General features: G+C 43.9%; 1 protein-coding gene across 1 annotated transcript in view; it reads left to right on the top strand.

Moving 5' to 3' along the window:
* The window catches only part of ryr3 (ryanodine receptor 3), a 53,349-nt gene that overhangs the window by 28,666 nt on the left and 2,485 nt on the right, over nt 1–22,198 (top strand). The window contains exons 43-102 of the mRNA XM_019883118.1: nt 309–412; nt 760–895; nt 1,152–1,335; nt 2,008–2,110; nt 2,185–2,305; nt 2,448–2,617; nt 2,792–3,012; nt 3,351–3,441; nt 3,671–3,811; nt 4,166–4,329; nt 4,546–4,624; nt 4,712–4,801; nt 4,895–5,038; nt 5,156–5,218; nt 5,505–5,580; nt 5,666–5,789; nt 5,872–5,987; nt 6,082–6,149; nt 6,436–6,557; nt 6,659–6,708; nt 7,113–7,173; nt 7,274–7,512; nt 7,626–7,707; nt 7,943–8,073; nt 8,148–8,266; nt 8,621–8,819; nt 8,942–9,036; nt 9,111–9,256; nt 9,364–9,451; nt 9,536–9,628; nt 9,728–9,895; nt 10,036–10,095; nt 10,247–10,381; nt 10,528–10,640; nt 11,685–11,781; nt 12,861–12,973; nt 13,042–13,093; nt 13,183–13,239; nt 13,340–13,439; nt 13,501–13,580; nt 13,654–13,730; nt 13,790–13,863; nt 14,538–14,552; nt 15,239–15,319; nt 15,397–15,485; nt 15,581–15,709; nt 15,792–15,896; nt 16,101–16,182; nt 16,261–17,537; nt 17,626–17,678; nt 17,754–17,916; nt 18,050–18,136; nt 19,141–19,326; nt 19,431–19,561; nt 19,989–20,031; nt 20,264–20,391; nt 20,678–20,738; nt 20,870–21,016; nt 21,479–21,613; nt 21,953–22,109. Coding sequence (XP_019738677.1) covers nt 309–412; nt 760–895; nt 1,152–1,335; nt 2,008–2,110; nt 2,185–2,305; nt 2,448–2,617; nt 2,792–3,012; nt 3,351–3,441; nt 3,671–3,811; nt 4,166–4,329; nt 4,546–4,624; nt 4,712–4,801; nt 4,895–5,038; nt 5,156–5,218; nt 5,505–5,580; nt 5,666–5,789; nt 5,872–5,987; nt 6,082–6,149; nt 6,436–6,557; nt 6,659–6,708; nt 7,113–7,173; nt 7,274–7,512; nt 7,626–7,707; nt 7,943–8,073; nt 8,148–8,266; nt 8,621–8,819; nt 8,942–9,036; nt 9,111–9,256; nt 9,364–9,451; nt 9,536–9,628; nt 9,728–9,895; nt 10,036–10,095; nt 10,247–10,381; nt 10,528–10,640; nt 11,685–11,781; nt 12,861–12,973; nt 13,042–13,093; nt 13,183–13,239; nt 13,340–13,439; nt 13,501–13,580; nt 13,654–13,730; nt 13,790–13,863; nt 14,538–14,552; nt 15,239–15,319; nt 15,397–15,485; nt 15,581–15,709; nt 15,792–15,896; nt 16,101–16,182; nt 16,261–17,537; nt 17,626–17,678; nt 17,754–17,916; nt 18,050–18,136; nt 19,141–19,326; nt 19,431–19,561; nt 19,989–20,031; nt 20,264–20,391; nt 20,678–20,738; nt 20,870–21,016; nt 21,479–21,613; nt 21,953–22,109 — 7,815 coding nt within the window. The remainder of the gene's footprint in view (nt 1–308; nt 413–759; nt 896–1,151; nt 1,336–2,007; nt 2,111–2,184; nt 2,306–2,447; nt 2,618–2,791; nt 3,013–3,350; nt 3,442–3,670; nt 3,812–4,165; nt 4,330–4,545; nt 4,625–4,711; nt 4,802–4,894; nt 5,039–5,155; nt 5,219–5,504; nt 5,581–5,665; nt 5,790–5,871; nt 5,988–6,081; nt 6,150–6,435; nt 6,558–6,658; nt 6,709–7,112; nt 7,174–7,273; nt 7,513–7,625; nt 7,708–7,942; nt 8,074–8,147; nt 8,267–8,620; nt 8,820–8,941; nt 9,037–9,110; nt 9,257–9,363; nt 9,452–9,535; nt 9,629–9,727; nt 9,896–10,035; nt 10,096–10,246; nt 10,382–10,527; nt 10,641–11,684; nt 11,782–12,860; nt 12,974–13,041; nt 13,094–13,182; nt 13,240–13,339; nt 13,440–13,500; nt 13,581–13,653; nt 13,731–13,789; nt 13,864–14,537; nt 14,553–15,238; nt 15,320–15,396; nt 15,486–15,580; nt 15,710–15,791; nt 15,897–16,100; nt 16,183–16,260; nt 17,538–17,625; nt 17,679–17,753; nt 17,917–18,049; nt 18,137–19,140; nt 19,327–19,430; nt 19,562–19,988; nt 20,032–20,263; nt 20,392–20,677; nt 20,739–20,869; nt 21,017–21,478; nt 21,614–21,952; nt 22,110–22,198) is intronic.

Here is a 22,198-nt window from a genome sequence, read left to right as displayed (position 1 = left end):
TTCCTCGAAGAACATCACAGCCAACAGAGACGTTAGGTTAGAAATTCCTCAGATAATAATAATCCATAATACAAGCTATTATCCTGAAGGTCTACCACTGATACAAGCAGGATAACAGCAGCGAGGACGGAGGAAGCATGTAAACTCAGGGGGGCGATTTAAGGTTGGAATGATGAGTCACACTACTGCTTGTTGCTTCTGCTTCTCATGTTTTATTGTATTGTGGCAGTAATGTTTTCTTCAGGTTTTTACTCTCTATGAATTAAACGAGGAGTATATTTAGTGTTTCTAAACATGTGCATTTGTAGCTTCTGAAGCGATGCGGGGCTCCACGCCGCTGGATGTTGCTGCATCATCAGTGATGGACAACAACGGCCTCGCTCTGGCCCTGGAGGAACCGGATCTAGAAAAGGTTAGTTTCTGACTCATTAGGTACACCTCTTAATTAGACCAAATACAAACATGTTCCTCTTAAAAATATTTAAACTAGATAAAAAAAATGAATCAGAGCGGAACGCATCACCACAGAATAGAAACTCTTAGTAAGCACATAGAAGCCCGTCCCACTCACGCCTTCTCAGAGAAAAGTTAAGTCTGACTTTGTACCGTGAGACTACGCTTGCTCAGCAAATCCATCAAACTAAGTGTCACTGACAGTGCGCACTACTAAAGTGTTCTGGAGGGAAATTGTGTGTGTGTGTGTGTGTGTGTGTGTGTGTGTGTGTGTGTGTGTGTGTGTGTGTATGTATGTTTGCGCAGGTGGTGACATACCTTGCAGGATGTGGTCTTCAGAGCTGTGCCATGCTGGTTGCCAAGGGTTACCCAGACATGGGATGGAACCCCATAGAAGGGGAGCGTTACCTGTCCTTCCTTCGGTTTGCAGTCTTCTGCAATGGTAAGTTGATGGTGTCAGAGTTATTGTTCAAACAAACAAAAAAGCTCAACCGAGATCTAAAGGTAACCATTCGTCAGCGATTCTATTCTACTTTTATCTTCCCATTCAGGTAAAAGAATTTCACTATCGATTAATCTCTATAATGTCAGGAAAGTCATTTAGCCGACGCTAAAATGTGATCAGATCTTAAACCACAAAAAAAAAAAAAAAATTGTGATGAAGTAAATTTTTGTTTCTGCTTGCCTTTGCGTCCAAGGTGAGAGTGTCGAGGAAAACGCCAACGTGGTGGTGAAGCTGCTGATCCGACGTCCCGAGTGTTTTGGCCCAGCTCTGAGAGGAGAAGGGGGCCAGGGTCTGCTGGCGGCCATGAAAGAGGCCATCAAGATATCTAAGGATCCTGCTCTCGACCTACCCAAACCCTCAGCTGCCATCACGACTGGGTGGGAATCCATTTTCTCTTTCCAACACTGTGATCCTGCAAAGGTTGACGTTCAGTTGCATCGGCAGGGTGACTTGAAAAGCATCCAATACAACATTATACTGTTGTTTGAACTCTAGTGGGATGCCATAGCAGAACATTTTGTTCATTAGCATGAGAAATGCAAACATAGACAACCATTAAGCCATCATAAGAATAGTTTATTTACTGTTGACTATTGAATAAGGTTAATTCAACTCTACGGTATTTTATTCTTTGGTGAAGCTTTTCCTTCTCTCGTAATTCATCCGACATTTATTATAGTCCAATCACCACCTCGTTTCGGAATATGCGGGTCGTGTAGTGTTTTAGTTTTTTTTTTTTCCCCCTCCCGAAACTTTTATATATTAATTCAAGATGGCACATAACTTCAAACTGACGTGAGTTATGGAATCAAGCTCTATAAAAGGTTATGGGACATTTATTGAAGAAGGCAGACGTTAATACACTCAGTACATTTTATTAGGTACACCTGTACATGACTTTACATCGACAGACTCTGCTGAATCAGACTGACAGCATATTCGGCCTGTTCGGACATTATGTGGTGTGCAAGGAATATTGATTTAAACGCTATCAGAGGGTTGCCATGTCAGGTTTATCATTTCAGTTATTCTATGGATGTGTAATTCAGATGTGGTGAGGAAGAAGAGGAAATAATCCACATGGGCAACGCTATCATGTCCTTCTACTCTGCCCTCATTGACCTGCTTGGTCGCTGCGCTCCAGAGATGCATGTGAGGCTCTAAAAAAATGTCCTATTCGATACATAGAAATAAGAGTTTCTCACCTGGATGCTTGTCTCTGACAGCTTATCAACGCAGGTAAAGGTGAAGCGCTGCGTATTCGAGCTATTCTCCGCTCGCTGGTCCCCACCACTGATTTGGTTGGCGTCATCAGCATACCCCTCACAAAGCCCACGGTTAATAAAGGTGTGTTGCTTTCTTGCTTCAAGTTATAAGTGCAGCCCAATATGTTTTCCAGCTAATAGTTCGCAAAAGCCACTAGTACACTAAATGCATGTTGACAAAGTGTGTAATGGAATGCTCAATTAACTATGTGTTTAACATGCAGATGGCGAAGTGACAGAACCTGATATGTCAGCCTGTTTCTGTCCGGATCACAAGGCCCCCATGGTGCTCTTCCTGGACAGGGTGTACGGCATCGAGGACCAAAGCTTCCTCCTCCAGCTGTTGGAGGTCGGCTTCCTACCTGACCTCCAAGCTGCTGCCTCTCTTGACACGGTAAATAAGGATCAAAAATGTTTGCGGTCGTGCCTTAACCCGGAATCCAAAATCTAAACATGCTGCACGTCCCATGATTGCTAACTCTCCACTAGTCATGCTTCACTAACGTCTTCATCGGTTACATCGCAGTGTAGCAGACGTTACATGGAACTATTGTTGTGTTCCGCACAGGAGGTGCTGAGTATTACGGAGATGGCGCTGGCAATGAACAGGTACATCAACTCAGCTGTGCTGCCTCTGCTGACCCGCTGTGCCACCTTGTTTGCCAGCACGGAGCACTACGCGCATCTGATCGATGCCACGCTGCAAACCATCTACCGCCTCTCCAAAGGACGCTCGCTCACCAAAGCACAGAGAGATGTTATTCAGGAGTGCCTGCTGACTATCTGCAAGTAAGTTTGCAGAGGCTACACATGCGTGCCTCGAGCTCGGCTTCTATTTTCACGAGGCACACCAACACCAGCGGTGTGCAGACTACGGTGCGGGGGCCATGATGGATTGGTTTTCGCTTGATAAATACATTAAATGTGAAGAATGTCAAAGTGGCGCGTGGACTTAAAAACAAAAAAAAAAAAAACGTTTGGTCATGTCTGACCTACATAATAAAAAGAACCAAACAGAAAGTGCACTGTCAAAGATGATAACTGCATATCTTCTCGAGTCTAGTTAGGATGAATTGCTTTCTCGAGTTGAGAAGGTTGTGAAGTTAACTTTGAACTCAAATTGACAGGCATCTGCGTCCCTCCATGATGCAGCAGCTGCTCAGGCGCTTGGTGTTTGATGTTCCCCTGCTCACGGAATACTGCAACATACCTCTAAGGGTGAGATGCTGCACATGCCCCGGCCTATCGATTCCATATTGACATTCCTAATAAATCACGGCAGTGTCGCTTGACTGATGAAAAACTGCAAACTTTGCAATGGGGCCACATGACTGCAGTCTTTTTTTTTTAGCCAGTATCCGGAAACCAGGACGCAACGTCATCAGATTCAAAACGGCTCCTTCACATGTCTGTGCATGACAGCATTTTCTTGTGTTTTGATCTGTAGCTACTGACCAACCACTATGAACAGAACTGGAAGTACTATTGTTTGCCATGTGGGATGAACACCTTTGGCACAGCCTCAGAGGAGGAGCTCCTTCTCACGAAGAAACTCTTCTGGGGAATTTTTGACTCGCTCACTCAAAAGGTACAAACAAGTATCTTTTTTTTTTTTTTTTTTTTTTAAAGATTGTCCCATTCGAACCCCTTGACTCATTTTCGAACAATTGCCCTGTTTGCTGCTTCTATTTAGGGGATGAATCCCCCCTCAAATTTAGAACGCAATTCTTTGAAATCAGAGCAAGAGAAGTGAAAGCTCAGTGACGTAGCAGTGAGCAATGGTGATAAAACACTTGAATCTTTTATATGTTCGTGACAGGCCAACCCTTTGCACTTCTTCCTCTTTCTCACTAGCTCGCTCTGCTCAATTCATCCGTGCAGCTGCTAAGTAGACCTGTTTATGTCCCCATATACCAGCTACCTGGCTTTTCTTTTCTTGTAGAAATATGATGCTGAACTGTTCAAAATGGCCAACTGCTGCCTTTGTGCCATTGCTGGAGCCCTGCCGCCTGACTTCGTGGATGCCAGTTTAGGAGCAATGCTGGAGAACCAAGCATCCATCGACGCACAGGGAAACTTTGACCCCAAACCCATAAACACTGCCAAGTGCGTAACTGTCAACACTTAAGAGCCCCCGTGGGGGAGAAACAAAGTGCATATAATCAAACAAACTATGAAAACCAATATGCTAAACAATTAATTAAAAAACAGTCCTCCAGTGACCATCCAGAATGTTTATAATTAACAAAGTTACCTAGTGGTGTAAATTAGTCATAGAATGGCCCATTAATTTGAGATACTAAAACATAAATCTCGTTGCAGTATCTCCCTACCTGAAAAACTTGAGTTTTTTGCCAACAAATATGCAGAGCATTCCCATGACAAGTGGTCTTCAGAGAAGGTTTGTCCCAGCAGTTGGAAAGGAGAAACGTCATGTTGACGGGTGAGAGAATCCCTCTGGTGTTGAAACATGGTCATGCTCCTCCAGGTGTCCGCAGGGTGGAAACACGGAGACGGCTTGGATGAGCACGCCAAAAAGCATCCACTGCTAAAGCCTTACACATCTCTCAGTGAGAAGGTAAGTGCACACTAAAACAAGAAAGAGCATTAAAACAGATTTATTATTATTTTTTTAATCCCGCAGTCCGAAATAAACGTGTGTGTGTTATAGGAGAAAGAAACGTACCGATGGCCGGTGAGGGAGTCGTTGAAGAGCATGCTGGCCATGGATTGGAACATTGAGAGGACCAAGGAAGGAGAAGCCATGTTCCAACAACGGGAAAATGAGAAGCAGCGAAAGATCTCAGAGACACAGGTAAAGTTGAAAAAGGTCAAATGCTGAATATTTTATTATTAAATGTAATCTAATTGATATTCCACAACAGAGCAGGAAATAGATATATACATATAAAAACACTTTTTTTTTTTTTAGGTCAATGGATTCACTCCTGCTCCATTGGACCTGCACAATTTCACGTTGTCGAGAGAGCTGCAGGTTCGTTTTTGTCTCTGCTGTCGAGAACCATGGAGCCGTCTTACTGACATGCTCCCTTTTAGCAGGGCATTGCTTCTGTTAGGAATGTGATCACAAAATCGCCTTCAGTATACTGGACAGCTTTAAACTTTGGGACGGTGATGCTAATTGTCCACGAGTCAGGAGGACAGAAGTTTCATGACTATCCAAAATGTGTCCACATTTTGCCAAGATAATTCCTGTGCTAACACACACACACACAAAACTGGAGGAATTTGTTACATTTGCCACATTTTATGACCTGCAGAGCATGGTTGAGGTGATTGCAGAAAATTATCACAACATCTGGGCCAAGAAAAAGAAGAGTGAACTCATGAGTAAAGGTACATACATGAGATCATAGGCACTGACGCTATTTTCAGAAAATAGATTGATCATATTGATTATGAAGTGGATGTGTCCCACCAGGAGGAGGGAGCCACCCGCTGCTGGTACCCTATGATACCCTGACGGCTAAAGAAAAGTACCGAGACAGAGAGAAGGCCCAGGAGCTCTTCAAGTTCCTGCAGATAAGCGGCTACGCCATCACAAGGTCAGACTCTGTCAATCTTTTCACACATTGTGCTTTTTTTTTTTTTTTTCTGTACAATTGAGTTTCTGAGATTTCATCACAGAGGTCTGAAAGATATGGAGCAAGACTCTTCATCCATGGAGAAGCGTTTTGCCTACAAGTTTCTCAAGAGGCTCATCAAATGTGTCGACTCTGCCCAGGAGTTTATCGCACACCTTGGTGAGTGGATAACATTTGAAATACAGGTGAACTGGAATGGAGCAGTTTCAAGCTTGAAACGAATCTTAAGACAGATTTTCCGCTGCCCTTCCAGAGGCGATGGCCACGAGCAGGAAGACTGACAAATCACCCCATGACCAGGAAATCAAATTCTTTGCTAAGGTCCGGAAAAACATTCACGCTGGAGATGGGTGAAAGAAATTTCGGAATAAGTAAAAGTAGTGTCGTGACCACATTCTAAGTGATTCTGATATAAATTGACATGCTAAATTCACCATTCTGAGGGCATTCTCTTCATTTACTCTGTAGTAAAAGTATTGACATTAACAAGGAACATGATTTTCAGTTCAATATCAAAACGTTTGTTTCTTTGGGTTTACCTCCTGTTTCAAATGCTAAACACTGATGTTGGTACAAAATGCCTCTCAGTAGCCTGTGCTGTTTTCAGGTGTTGATTCCGCTAACGGATCAGACTTTTAAGAGCCACTGCCTCTACTTCCTGTCCACGGCCAGCAAGAACCTCAGCAGCTGTGGGTATGCCTCCAACAAAGAAAAAGAGATGGTCACGAGGTACTACGCTGTAAATGATTCATTTCTTCTATGATTGCATGAAATTTTCTTCCTCCTGTCCTTTTTTCGAGTAAACGTCCTACTTAATCTGTCTTTTCCAGCCTTTTCTGTAAACTGGCAGCTCTTGTCAGACACAGGATTTCTCTCTTTGGTAAGGCTCTGTCCTCTTTCACCCTCTTTGCCTTGAAACGTAATAGTCATTGTCATTTATAATATGACAGCATTGGGATAATTGGGTATAGGATATGTCATATGTCAACATTGATGATTCCAAGACACTGTGGGAGTGTGTCGCCAGGTGAGCTGCGTAACAATATTCAATTTCACTTAATTGGTCCAATAAAAGGGCGGCGCGGTGGTCGACTGGTTAGCAGATCCGCCTCACAATGCAGAGGAGCACCACCATTTGGAGCCATGAAATATTGAGCTTGAAAGAAATTTTGGAGTAACCATGAAATGTCATAAAAATATATTGTAGGCTTAACACATGACACAAGACAAAAGGTCATTGGCGAAAGGATCCCACCCCATTGCTAATGGCATTTTATCTTGCAGGAAGTGACTCTACAATGATGGTGAGCTGCCTTCACATTCTCACTCACTCACTTGATACCAGGCATGTATATTTCAAATGACTCCACATCTATTTCTCTTTCTAGACTCGACAACGCACACGCGTTTGCACCACATGTAATTCGGCACCATTCTCTTTTCAGAACTGTGATGAAATCGGGTTCGGAGGTGGTCAAAGCCGGGTTTCGAACCTTCTTTGAGAATGCAGCGGAAGACCTGGAGAAGCTTGTGGAGATGCTCAAACTGGGGAAGTTCATGCAGTCGCGTGCCCAGATGAAGAGCGTCAGTCAGAGCATTCACTACGTGACTGTGGCGCTTCTGCCGATCCTCACCGCCTTATTCGATCACGTCAAAACGCATGATTTTGGAGTGGATCTACTGTGTGAGTTTCTCTTTCCACATCCAACATTCAAGCAATGTGCATTCTGTTTTGCCCCCTTTTTTTAAACACTATTGAGGATGTCAAAACTATGCATTTGCATATTCACTTTTCAGTGGATGACGTTCAGCTCTCCTGCTACCGAATCCTTACTTGTTACTACTCTCTGGGAACAGGAAAGAACATCTTTGTGGAAAGGTAGAACACAGACAAATTTGCAGTTAACATTTGTTACTTGAATAGTTTTTTTTCTTCATATTGTATGTTATTATTGCCGATAAATATAGTCATGCGGTCTAACCATTTGCAGCAGGGCATGCAGTAGCATCTTCTGCCAAAACGACTGCCTTGATGACATGAACGCAAATCTTGGAAAGCGCCTGTCATTTTTAATTTTAGATGGACAATACACACTGTCCATGTTGGCTTGCAGGTACCTGCCAGCACTTGGTGAGAGCCTGGCCACTCTCGTGGGTGCCATGCCTGTAGCTTTCCTGGAACCTCATCTGAACCCCCACAACCCACTCTCCGTCTTCAACACCAAGACACCACGCGAAAGGGCCAGTCAGTGTCCACTTTTTGAGAAACAGTGAATCATTGACGTATATGTTCTCAAAAGGAGAATGTTACCTCTCTAGTCCTAAGTATGCCTGATACGGTGGAGGAAATGTGTCCAGAGATGCCTCGTCTTGACAAGCTGCTCAAGGATGTCAACGATGTCTCAGAGACTGGTGCACGCTACAATGAGATGCCAGAGGTTTGCCTGTTTAAATAATTGAAAGACGTGCAGACCGTGGGAAAATATTTAGCATGAGTCAAAAAAAAATCACTTCTTACGGTGTTTTGGAAATACTTTTGCTACATTTCCACCACGTTTTGAACAAGCTAAAGAACTACCGGAATACAGTATATAAACCTTTTTGATGCATTACCATCATCTTCTGGCCACCAGCGGTAATGCACCACAAGTATTTGCCAACCGCCAAAGAAAGGTTGACATGATTAGGTTTTGATTGTATGTAAAGTGTTCTCACAGGAACATAAGATACCTCATTGAATTTGTACATCATCTTTGTTGTGTGTTGCTACGTTCTTGATTTTTCTCCCGCAGGTGATTGAAGTGATCCTGCCCATGCTGTGCAACTACCTGTCCTACTGGTGGGGAAAAGGTCCAGAAAACCCACCTTTGAGTGGCGAGTGCTGCACCACAGTGACATCGGAGCACCTCAGCATCATTCTCGGGAACATTCTCAAGATCCTCAACAACAACCTGGGCATTGACGACGCCCCCTGGATGAAGAGGATTGCAGGTAAGACCTTCCGTAATGGAAGACGAGGAAATTTTTGGAAGAGACGGGCAATACTCCCAATCTCAAAAAGCCAAGGCAGTATGTATGTGAAGAGACTAAATCCAAATTGTTTCTGTGTCTAGTCTACTCTCAGCCGATCATCAGCAAAGCAGGAGCCGGTTTGTTGAGAACCCACTTTTTACCAACGCTTGAGAAACTGAAGAAGAAAACGGTGAAGGTAGAAGCAACTTGATTCATCGTTGTATCCTTTCAGTAAGCATGGAGTTGTGGAGATAAAATGGTGTGTTGCAGGTTGCGTCCGAGGAAGAGTTATTGAAGGCTGATGGCAAAAGTGACAATCAGGAGGCAGAGCTTCTCATCTTGGACGAATTTGCTGTGCTCTGCCGAGACCTCTATGCCTTCTACCCCATGCTCATTCGCTACGTCGACATCAACAGGTACAAGACATGGTTCATTTATTGACTCTTCAGCGTCTACAAATGTACATCGCTTGCTTTGTTTTATCTTGGACTCGCGTAACACGGCATCTTTTTGTTTGCGCCAGGTCAAGGTGGCTTAAGGAGCCCCATACAGACTCCACTGAACTCTTTCGGATGGTGGCGGATATCTTCATCCTCTGGTGCAAGTCGCACGTAAGCCACATATTCGGCGAGTTTGCACACATCTCCCTATATCCTGACCGACCCTGCGTCATTTTCTCTTGTTGCTGGCCTCAGAATTTTAAGCGCGAGGAGCAAAACTTTGTCGTCCAGAACGAGATCAATAATTTAGGCTTCCTCACTGGAGAAGGCAAGACGAAAATGTCCAAGGTAAATACACATAATGGCTCGCTAAATAAATGACCGATCATTTGTATTGAGTACAGTCGAAAGAGAGCGATTTTAATAATACGCTTTTGGTGACTTTAGTCCGGTGGCGACCAGGAGAGGAAGCACAAGCGTCGTCGGGGGGATTACTACTCCATCCACACCTCTTTGATTGTGGCCGCACTGAAGAAGATGCTGCCCATCGGCCTCAACATGTGCACCCCAGGGGACCAGGAGCTCATCTCCTTGGCTAAAATGCGTTACAGTCAGGTAGGACTCTACCCACTTTGTACTTTTCCACGTTCTCAGTTGTCCCTGTTGTTTTTTTTAATCGAAAAGACATTGCTTCTGCATGCACACACACTGAATATAGATTCTGTTTATCAAGTTCTATTCTCTTTTGGTCTTAGAAAGACACTGATGAAGAGGTGAAGGACCACTTGCGACAGAACCTTCATCTGCAGGACAAGGTACGGTAAATTGGATGTTTAACAAGTCATCGGTGGCAATTGCGCCAGTACTTTAATGGTGCTCATGACCTCCGTAATCCACTGAGATCCGAAAGAAGTGGTGTGTCAAATGTACTTCCGTCATCATCACACGTTACCTACGTCGTGGTAGTCTGACGACCCAGCGGTCCAGTGGCAGTTGAACCTCTACAAAGACATCGCGATGAAGAGTGACGAGCCAGTTAACCCGGAACACACGGTGGATCGGGTTCAGAGCATCTCAGCTGCTGTTTACTATCTGGAACAGGTAAAAAAAAATAAGTCGGCAACGCATTATGTATGCCTCTGCCATCTCGATAAAGCTCCCTAGTGTATACTACATTTACTTGGTCAAGTATGTTTTTTTTTTTTTATGTGAGTGGTAGAATTAATTTAGCCGTATTTGCTGTGCAGGTGGAGCAGCCTTTAAGGAATAAAAAGTGCGTGTGGCAGAAGCTGCTGTCCAAACAGCGTAAACGGGCTGTAGTGGCCTGCTTCCGAATGGCCCCCCTTTATAATTTACCAAGGTAAGTGTCTCACTGCTTGAAAAAAACAAAACAAAAATGAAAGACAATGTCAATAATTTCACTATTGACATGAATTCTGGAACTTACTGAAGTGAAGATGTCTTTCTTCTCAGGCTAACTTGAAATAACAAGCAATCCCCCAAGTAGTGGTGGTGGGAGATTGGACATTGTGTGGCCACGTAAAACCTCATCGCCTCCCTAATGACATGATCTCCTCTGTGTTGTTTTCTTGCATAATACTACCTCATCCCTCCCTCAGATACAAAAATAATAATTACTTCCTGAACGGCTATCGGGAGGTTTGGCTGCAAAGGGCGTTCAAAGCCTACAGCTTTGACCGCTTGTTCTCGCTGCTGACGGTAAAGTGAAACGACGGGGCGAATGTTTCATCTGTTCAACCCACTCCCCCCCTCCATCCACCGGGCTGTCGACAGATATGCGCCAAGCGGCCGATCCTTTCAGCACTGCTGGTTCTGATTGGTCAACTTGAACGAGTCCGAGATTGAACAATGAGTAATGCTCTAAATTTACATAATTTAGAAGTCTGAAACACCATAGATAGCTTAGTTTAACTTGGTTGAAAGGATTTAAAATCTGCACCTTTTTATTTGATTTTTGTGAAACTTCATACACAGCAATTAATAGGATTCACATTCAAAGTAGGAAGAATCAAGCGTCATGAGTGTTCCATGAATTCAGCAACCTCGGATTTGGAGTTAACATTATAAGGGCAGATGTTTTGTTTCATCTTGTATTGGATCCCATGATTGAAATGATGCCCAATCTTGCGACGGGCAATTTGATTTTTTTTTTCTCAATCTGATGGATTTTCATTTCAATTTATTAAACGCGTGACCAGTCAGAAAAGCCAGTGGGTCCCACATCACCCCACCTGAGGTGCACTATTGTGGAACCTCTCCCTTGTTCCATGACATCGCTCCTTCCTATCGCCTCCAACGCCTCACCAGAACCCACCCTAATGCCACTTTACCTCCCTCCCCCACTCCCCCCTCCATTCCTCCCCAATGCCTTCCCCTTTCCCAGGCATCGTGCTATCAACCTCTTCATCCCGGCCTATCAAAGAATATGGATAGAGGCAGAGGAGTACTCCTTTGAGGAAAAGCTAGTTCAGGATCTGGCAGTAAGTACTGGGTGGCCCTCGCCCGTGTCCCGTGTGCCCTGCGTTGGCGCCCCGCTGCCAGTCCTGCCCGCCGATCGCCTCTTTAGCTCTGTGCCCGTTGAGTCTTGGGAACGCGCCTGGGCGGGGACCTCGGCCAAAGCATCCAGGGCGACCCGTTCGAGGTGTGCGAAACCCTTCAAACGGAGATCCGTTCGAGGTCAAAGACTGCATGATCGACTCAGGAGGCACAGCTCTGGTGCTCACTGCTCTAGAAAGCCAGGCTATACCATTCTGACAGCAGTGGTAAGGAGGGCCGCTCGTGAGATACCGTCTCGCTCCATGTTGTTGGCTGTCCGCCCTGGATCCAACCCATCAATTATTGTCCGTTGGCTGTTCTCTGTAAGTCTGTAGCGTGAAGGTGGTGAGAAAGTAGGCTCTGTGGACGTGACGTCAGTGGCATGCTCGCAACGTCACATTTCACACTCAAGCTCGATATAGCAATCTCGACTCCAGAGATTTTTCAACACGGCTACGGGTCACCTACGCAAAGTGGGGTTTTCATTTGTTGACATGATGATGGAAAGATGACTTGACCTTTGGAAGAGCGGGGGCATGGAAAGGGAGAATGCATTTCATTTTGGTGCAAATCTAGACACAGATGCAGCCTTTATTTTTTCCTCTCTCTCTTATTCCTCTCAGCCTTGGACATACTGCTGCTTTGAATAGTTTGGAGCACTCGGGGCGAATCATACCGAAGTGATACTATTCGGGTATAGGCTGGTGGTGGATCAATCATGCAGTCAGGCGCTGATCTGATTTTGGTTTGTCCAGTGCGCCCCTCGTGGCTTTTCCAGAGAGTTTAAACACTCAAGTTCATTGTTAATGTTCAAAATCATCAGATGGCTGTTCGCTATAACATGCATGTGTGTGTAAACTCCTCTTTACTCATCTTGTCCTTCCCACAATTCATCAAGACATGACAAATTGCATCCGCATGAGTCATCTCAGTGTTCGACTGTCCAACATTGAACACCCTGATTAACTGAGGAGCTAAAGATCGATTAAATGATGCCGGAGCTCATTGTTCACCCTCTATGCAGAAAACTCCCATGAAAATAGTGGAGGAGGATGAAGAAGAGGTGGCTGAAGTGCAGCCAGACCCTCTGCACCAACTCATCCTCCTTTTTAGCCACAACGCTCTGACAGAAAGAAGGTGCCATCGTAAAGTTGCAGGAAGTCTATGTTGCAATGGTCATTTTCTTACCTTGACTTTTTTTTCAGTCACTTAGAAGAAGATCCTTTGTATATCGCATATGCTGACATGATGGCAAAGGTCAGCCTCTTATGTTCTATTCATCTATAAAGCGATGAGAAAGAAAACGAAATGAACCCAAATTTGGATGTGCATCTTTGCGCTCTCAGAGCTGTGCAGAGGATGAGGAAGAAGAGGATGAAGAAGAGAAAGAGAAAACGTTTGAGGTGCAGCCCTTAGCCCGCCGATTCCCAACCCTAGAATTACACAAATGACCTTTTGGCCGTTGATAAATCTGCCAGAATGTGTCTGTCTAACGGCCATCAGGAAAAGGAGATGGAAAAGCAGAAAACTCTGTATCAGCAGGCGAGGCTTCATGCTCGCGGGGCAGCTGAGATGGTGTTGCAGATGATTAGCGCTAGCAAAGGTAAACGATGCACTTTTCTTTGACAATTTCTCATCTGACAGAACAACTTGTTTTTCGTCAGGACACCTGGGCCCCATGGTGACTTGCACCCTCAAACTCGGCATTTCCATCTTAAACGGAGGCAATGTGCAAGTTCAGCAAGTGAGTGTTTTGACATACATATTGCATGAGTGGCATTCTTGCTGTAACTGGAGTCATTTTGACCCTTCTCCAGAAAATGCTGGATTACTTGAAAGAGAAAAGAGATGCGAGCTTTTTCAAAAGCCTCTCAGGACTGATGCAGTCGTGCAGGTATAGCTGTGTTTTATTATTCATATGAAAAGCCTCTTGAGTGTGTTTCTTTGTGCTAGTGTCCTCGACCTGAATGCATTTGAGAGGCAGAATAAGGCAGAAGGACTCGGCATGGTGACAGAAGAAGGTTCAAGTAAGTCCTAACAGATGTGTCATTTGAAATTAAATTTTTAAATTCATTCCATTTCTAGCATTGGTTGTATGCGGTTTGAAACAACAGGATACATAACAGTCAGAATGGTTCCCCTAAAAATACAACAACAAAAAAAACATTTGTGAAGGTTGGCAGAAGGTCGGTACAAAGGAACCCGCTGACTTTGCATTTGGGGTGAAAAAAATCAGTGCGTTACTTTCAAACAACCACGATCAGGTCTTGGATATTTGGTGGTAACTTTAAAAATGACCGTACGGCCAAAATAAGTTTCCTCTGCTCGAGTCTGCTGTGACCACATTTCAAATAGGAGCTATTCTAAGTGTCGTAAAGTGGATGGAATTGGTTTAAACCATAAAAAAAAGTTCTTAAAACACCAACATGGTCAGTTTAACAACAACAAGCCTGATGTTTTTATCTTGATGTTAGTCTCTCACTATTTGGTCTTCTACTTGAACAATTCACACTGTGTCTGTTATTTCATAGGCAGGTTTTCCTGAAGTAGTTTTTAACTGCATGGTTGTGATCCTCCAATGTATCCTTCATACTTCTTTGTGCTGTAATTCACTGTCCTCTCTTTTACATATGTCTTCATATATTGTTTGTCTCTTCCCTCTCATTAAAAAAAATAAAAATAAAATAAACATCGATGGCAGTCCACACTGAGCGGGGTAAATAACTAATTAAGAGCATCTTCATATGCTTTTGCTTCCATCGTGCTTTAGCACTCCCAATACTCATGGATGCATGCTGAATGATCGATGCTTGGACACCACTGCTGATACTTTGTATTTATGTGCCCATTCCTCTGATTTTAACATTTTACCACAACAACCGCTGTAAATTGTCCTTAATTACAAGGATGGACTAAACCAAGTGTGCGCGCTTCCACCTTGGGCCTAGTTCAGCAAGATGGCTAAATCCGCTTTACCAAATGTAACTTCTTTTTTTTTTGTTTAAGAATGACTATACATAAGCTTTTGTTGGCTGGGTTATCTGATCTGAATTTGGAGTGAATGTATGTTCTCAGCTCTTATCTGAAAAGATGAATCTGTCATCCAAGCCTGCATGCGAACGTTATCAGGCTTCCTCTCGCTTATGGAAATGTCATAGTACTTCACTGGAATTCATGGAAAATGGATTTTATTCCTTTGGATTCACTTTTCAACCTGCAATCTAAAGGCCACTAAGCTTTCAATGTTTTTGAACATGTAACCTCTGCTGCTTGCTTTGTACACGTCGCTTTTCAGGAAATTGTTATTTTAAGAAATTATGTATTAAATTAAAAAAAAAGAAGAGGAGGAATCCTATTCAACTATGTGACATAAATCATCAACTTTATCTGTTCTTTCAAAAGGTTCTAAGGTGTTACTGAATGACGAGTTTACAAAAGATCTGTTCCGCTTTTTGCAACTTCTGTGTGAGGGGCACAATGGGGGTAAGTTGAATTTATGACATTTTGGGAGCATTTTTTTTCCCGCGCAATTGAAAACAATAAATATTGGTTCCCACTAGAGTTCCAGAACTTCCTGAGAACTCAAACTGGAAACACAACCACAGTCAACATTATTATCAGCACTGTTGACTATTTGCTCCGCCTTCAGGTGGGTTTAATAGCCCAAATATAAAAGTAAACAGATGTATCAGTATCTTCATTCTTATTGGGGGAAAAACAGAATCATATCCTCTTCCTTTTTAGGAATCGATCAGTGACTTCTACTGGTACTACTCTGGCAAAGACATCATTGATGAGACAGGCAAAGTTAACTTCTCCAAAGCGTTATCTGTTGCCAAGCAGATATTCAACTCCCTGACTGAATATATTCAGGTAACAAATACTAAGCAAAGGAATGGGCGATACACATGCCCGTTATTAACATGATGAATGGCGTCTTTTGTGACTCTTCTAGGGTCCTTGTATCGGAAACCAGCAGAGCCTCGCTCACAGCAGACTGTGGGATGCAGTCGTGGGCTTCTTGCATGTTTTTGCCAACATGCAAATGAAACTGTCTCAGGTACTCAACGACAGTCATGTTATTAACCCAAACAACTGTTGGCGTCTCCGTTATTCTTATTTTCTTCTCACATTCTTCCCTTGTTGAGGCGGGAAGCCAAAGAAAAGCTAAAAGACCGGTTCATCCTTCGCTAAACTGCTGTCTCGCGTAACATCATGAGTGATTGAGGACATTTTGAAGAGATGCTCTTGCATGTCCCTTTAGGATGCCAGTCAGATTGAGCTGCTGAAGGATCTTATGGATTTGCAGAAGGACATGGTTGTCATGCTGCTGTCTCTGCTAGAAGGTAATTGATTGACACTTTTTGGGATGGATTTCATCGCCAGGTTGTTGCAGTTCATGCAAGTGCTTGTGCCCTTCTCAGGCAACGTTGTGAATGGAACAATCGGGAAGCAGATGGTTGACACTCTTGTGGAGTCTTCAAACAACGTTGAGATGATCCTGAAATTCTTTGACATGTTCCTCAAGCTGAAGCACCTGACGATGTCAGAAAATTTCAAGGAGTACGACCCCGAGTTCAAAGGCGTCATCTCCAAGAAAGAGTTCCAGAAGTCAATGGAGAGCCAAAAGCAATACAGCCAATCGGAGATCGACTTCCTCCTCTCCTGCGCGGAGGCCGACGAGAACGACATGTTCAACTACAAGGAGTTTGTGGAGCGATTCCATGAGCCGGCCAAAGACATCGGCTTCAACGTAGCCGTGCTACTGACCAACCTGTCCGAGCACATGCCGCATGACAGCCGCCTCGCCGCCTTCTTGGATCTGGCTGAGAGTGTGCTGAGCTACTTCGAGCCTTACCTGGGGCGTATCGAAATCAACGGCAGTGCAAAACGCATCGAGAGGGTATATTTCGAGATCAGCGAATCCAGCCGGGAGCAGTGGGAGAAGCCGCAAGTCAAAGAGTCCAAACGCCAATTCATCTTTGACGTGGTTAACGAGGGAGGCGAGAGCGAGAAGATGGAGATGTTTGTCAATTTCTGCGAGGACACCATTTTTGAGATGCAACTGGCCTCACAAATCTCCGAACCAGATGCAGTGGAACAGCTGGAGGGGGAGGAAGAGGAGGTCTTGACCATCCTGGATGAACTGGCTGGGGAAGAGGGGTCCTCAGAGTCTGCCTCTGCTTTCACTTTGGCCTGCCAATCAGTCAAGAAGCGGTTCCGCCACCTACGCCAAATTGTCACCGTTAAAAGCCTCCGCAAGAAGCTCAGGAAATTCAGAAAGCTAAGCATTAAGGAGATGATCACGTGCTTCTTCTCCTTCTTCTGGGTGGTCTTCACTGGCTTCTTTAAAGGAATCAGTAACCTGATATTTGGTTTCTTCCACGTGATCTGGTCTTCCATGTTTGGCGGCGGCTTGGTTGAAGGTGCCAAGAACATGAAAGTGACAGACATCCTGGGAAATATGCCTGATCCCACTCAGTTCGGCATCCACGGAGATACCATTGAAGGAGAAAAATTTGAGGCAATGGAGTCTTCAGGCAGTTCTGATCCAACTATGGTTCCAGCGGCAGACATAGCTGAGGTGGACACTATGTTGGACATTCTGAGCATGCCCAAGAGGGAAGGCGGAAAGCTCGTGGAGCACGGACTGGGGGACGTCTCTGACCTCAATGGCGAGAGCTCCACCACAGACCACAAGGTTTTTCGGCACCGTCTGAACACATCACTTTTGATTTCAATCATATTAAAGCGATATCTCAGAGTAACAGTTTTTCTCTGTGCTGTAGAAACCCGCCGCCAAGGCGGATGAATCCCCCGAGAGCGAACCGGAGAAAGCAGAGTGAGTATCTAAATGGGAGGGTAAAAGTGTCATGTCCAAAATGCTCTCAGATTATAACAGCAATGACATACATAGCACAGAGAACCAAGAAAAGGAGGACCAACCGAAGAAAGAGGAAGCCAAGGAGCCACTGTTGGAGGAGAAGCCCAAAGCAAAATCAAGTCGAGCCAAAGAAGCTTCTCCTGCCTTCATGTCAAATGTCTTCTCTGCGCTTGATGTCTATTTGACCAAACTGCTGGTAAGACTCCGGATGCAATACAACAACTCCTTTTGTGAGGGCATCGTGACCTGCAAGCATTTAAAAAAAAAAAAAAAGATTTTTCGATTGTCTCAGTGGTTCTCCTGTTTGTTTTTCAACTGTATCTGCACAGAATTATCTAGCTCGCAACTTCTACAATCTGCGCTTCCTAGCTCTGTTTGTGTGTTTCGCCATCAACTTCATTCTGCTCTTCTACAAGGTAAACACAAGAGCGACAAAAGACCTCCCATCACTTGACATTTTACACCAAGTGTGAGCACCCATAACCTTATCAAGATCTCACACAGAAGCTGTATAAAACCACAGACCACAAGGTTTTTCGGCACCGTCTGAACACATCACTTTTGATTTCAATCATATTAAAGCGATATCTCAGAGTAACAGTTTTTCTCTGTGCTGTAGAAACCCGCCGCCAAGGCGGATGAATCCCCCGAGAGCGAACCGGAGAAAGCAGAGTGAGTATCTAAATGGGAGGGTAAAAGTGTCATGTCCAAAATGCTCTCAGATTATAACAGCAATGACATACATAGCACAGAGAACCAAGAAAAGGAGGACCAACCGAAGAAAGAGGAAGCCAAGGAGCCACTGTTGGAGGAGAAGCCCAAAGCAAAATCAAGTCGAGCCAAAGAAGCTTCTCCTGCCTTCATGTCAAATGTCTTCTCTGCGCTTGATGTCTATTTGACCAAACTGCTGGTAAGACTCCGGATGCAATACAACAACTCCTTTTGTGAGGGCATCGTGACCTGCAAGCATTTAAAAAAAAAAAAAAAAGATTTTTCGATTGTCTCAGTGGTTCTCCTGTTTGTTTTTCAACTGTATCTGCACAGAATTATCTAGCTCGCAACTTCTACAATCTGCGCTTCCTAGCTCTGTTTGTGTGTTTCGCCATCAACTTCATTCTGCTCTTCTACAAGGTAAACACAAGAGCGACAAAAGACCTCCCATCACTTGACATTTTACACCAAGTGTGAGCACCCATAACCTTATCAAGATCTCACACAGAAGCTGTATAAAAATGGACTAAATCTGTCGTTACAAATATAATTAAAGCTCAGTTTGGATTTATACTAACAGCTGTTCCTTTGTATCATGGGTACCTAATTTATATACATTGGAAGAGGCAAAATAGAAATACCGCACTGTTTGTTTGAACACAGATATCACTGACAAGTTGACCGCATTTATTTACTTTTTTCAATTGAGGTCACTGCCGAGGAAGAGGGAGATGATGACAACCACTGGGAGGAGCATGACGAGGACACGCTCTTTGACATGGATGAGTTTGTTCTCCAAGAAAGCACCGGCTACATGTTGCCAACCCTGCGCTTCCTGGCCGTATTCCACACAGTCATCTCCCTCGTGTGCTTGGTGGGATACTATTGTCTGAAGGTGGGCATCTTCCACCAAGCATCATTTCTGTGCTCGTCCCAAGTGTTGGTTCACTGACAGAAAAATCTCAGGCCCTTTTGTGACCCCGATTGTCGAAACTTTAGGTTCCTTTGGTGGTGTTCAAACGAGAGAAGGAGATAGCCAGGAAGCTGGAGTTTGATGGCCTTTACATCACCGAGCAACCATCTGATGAAGACATTAAGGGCCAGTGGGATCGGCTAGTTATCAACTCTCCGTAAGTCAAACCACATCTCAACTGTCAATTTGTGAAGAGGTAATTGCTGGAACTGCGGCTAAGTGAGCAAAGGGAAAATACATGTTGAAATAAAGGTGCAAGAAACTGGTGCAAATTTGTTTTTCAGCTACCAAGAGGCTTATTTCCAACGGTATCCTGGGGATTGCTTTTACATGCTTTGATTTATTAACTTGCAGGATGGTCCGTGAGCAATTTAAAAGTGGAATGATGTTTAAAGATGAAAATCTTATTGTTGTTTTTCCCTCATAACTTTATCAGCAAAATTGTCTGTACAGTTTGAGCATAAAAGGTGATCATAATTCTGTTGTTGCCGTTTGATATGATAACAAATGCCCAGTTTGTATTGATGCAAGTTGCAGTGCAAGAGTGTAAGATTTTCTTATTTCGCCCCCATTTTCTATTATAGGTCTTTTCCCAGTAACTACTGGGACAAGTTCATCAAGCGCAAGGCGAGTGTCAACTATAATACTGCCATCATATATTAGTTTAAAACTCTCACCTTAGAGTCCCTACGCTACTTTTGTTCACACAAAACATCTTCTTATATCAAGATTATTTTTCTCTTTCTATTGTCTGACTACATTAATGGCACTTTTAGTGATTTATGTTGTCACCATAAAGTGAGTGTGAACCGCAAAGCACATGAGAGACTCCAGGGCACTTCTCTCCATATATGTGTAGGTGATCAACAAATATGGGGACTTATATGGAGCAGAGCGCATCGCCGAACTCTTAGGCCTGGATAAGAGTGCCCTGGACTTTGACCCCACGGCGGAGACTGTAGAGAAGGAAGCTTCACTGCTCTCCTGGTGAGAACACAACTGCTGTTTTGCACCTTGACATGTAGTTTTGGATGTGTTAAAACACACATTACACCTGGGGAGACTTCACACTCGGGTAGACGTTACATTGGCTGAAAATGTTAACTGTGTGTTTTATGTGTTCAGAAAGGCAAATTACATGACAAGTGTGCTTTTGTAAATCACCCCAGTCCAATGCTTTTTTTTCCTATTCTACATTTGTATCTAAATTTCAAAAATCACATCATCATTGCCTTGGGTTTTAATGCCTTCACCACCGTGCTTGTGTTGACAGGCTCAGCTCCATTGACACCAAATACCACATTTGGAAATTGGGAGTGGTTCTGACTGATAATGTAAGTTATATGGTAGAACAACCATGTTCCTTAGTCAGTGAGAATTCATTTTTTTGTGCAGTCTGTTAAAGGGTTTACTAGTTTCCAGTCGACAAACATCATCTAACGATACCAGCGTCTTTCTTTTACAGTCTTTCCTGTATCTAATCTGGTACACCACCATGTCCATTTTTGGACACTTCAATAACTTCTTCTTTGCTGCCCACCTGCTGGACATTGCCATGGGCTTCAAGACTCTCCGTACCATCCTGTCTTCAGTCACACATAACGGCAAGCAAGTAAGTGTTGTCACCAGCAGGGGGAGCCACAGGAGAGAATTTTCAAGCTCCGGGTCAGCTGAGTGACTGTTCATCAGCTTTCTTTTCAATCGTCAAAAATCTTAATCAGTTTCCACTTTGATGTTTTTAGCGCGAGGGAAATTCAATACTAAAATATCATTAGGTGTAACTGGGAGTTTAGCATATTGTCGCTGAGGGAACAATGATAGCAGCAAACCATTACAGCAAGAAGGATACTCGATGTACAGAGGCAGAGTTACACAAATTCTGCTATCTGTCGTGTAGATAATTCCGAAAGTACCGTGAATGACATTGAAATGTACTAATGGCATAATGGAGGCTAGAGAATTCAGTCTAATGTAAAATAAACATTGCTATACTGCGTTAGTGGTGGCTTGCAACTGTGCACATTTTTGGTAAAATTGGCTTGATTGAGTTTTATCGACTCCTTCCTTCTCTCAGCTGGTGCTGACAGTGGGTCTGCTGGCAGTGGTTGTATATCTCTACACTGTGGTGGCCTTCAACTTTTTCCGAAGGTTCTACAATAAGAGTGAGGACGAAGATGAGCCTGACATGAAGTGTGACGACATGATGACGGTATGGCAAGCCACCCCCACTACCTTTATTAACCCGAGTCAATTAAAATCCTGATCGAAAATAAAAGAAGCAGTGACTAAGCTTTTGTGCAGTAAAGCAGCCGCAGCCTTGAGCAAGGCCCCATTTGAAAGAAGATTGATTAGGCTTTTGTTTTGAATGGAAGCAAAGTATGCAGACTTGGTTGAATGTAATTAGTTGGAGGAATTGTTGCCTCTTTTTAACTTTTCAAGTGGCACACTGAACGCTGTGAACCAGCGTAAAAGGAAAAAAAACATGTTCTACCTTAGAATGTTATTTAACAGACTGCATTTCCTGTTTTCATTTGCTTCCTTGCAACAGTGCTATCTGTTCCACATGTACGTGGGTGTAAGAGCTGGGGGTGGTATCGGAGATGAGTTGGAGGACCCAGCTGGGGACCCCTACGAGCTCTACCGCATCCTTTTTGACATCACCTTCTTCTTCTTTGTCATCGTCATCTTGCTGGCCATCATTCAGGGTAGCTTAGCCTCCTTGCTCCCTGATGTCTTAAAAAATGAAAACCATTCTGTCCTTGGTTAAGTGTCATGGTCAATCATCCCCACCCTG

The sequence above is a fragment of the Hippocampus comes genome, unplaced genomic scaffold (genome assembly GCF_001891065.2).
Source record: "Hippocampus comes isolate QL1 unplaced genomic scaffold, H_comes_QL1_v1.1 scaffold524, whole genome shotgun sequence".
NCBI classification, from domain to species: Eukaryota; Metazoa; Chordata; class Actinopteri; order Syngnathiformes; family Syngnathidae; genus Hippocampus; species Hippocampus comes.
The sequence above is the reverse complement of the archived record's forward strand: the minus strand, read 5'-3'. Positions and strand labels throughout refer to the sequence as shown.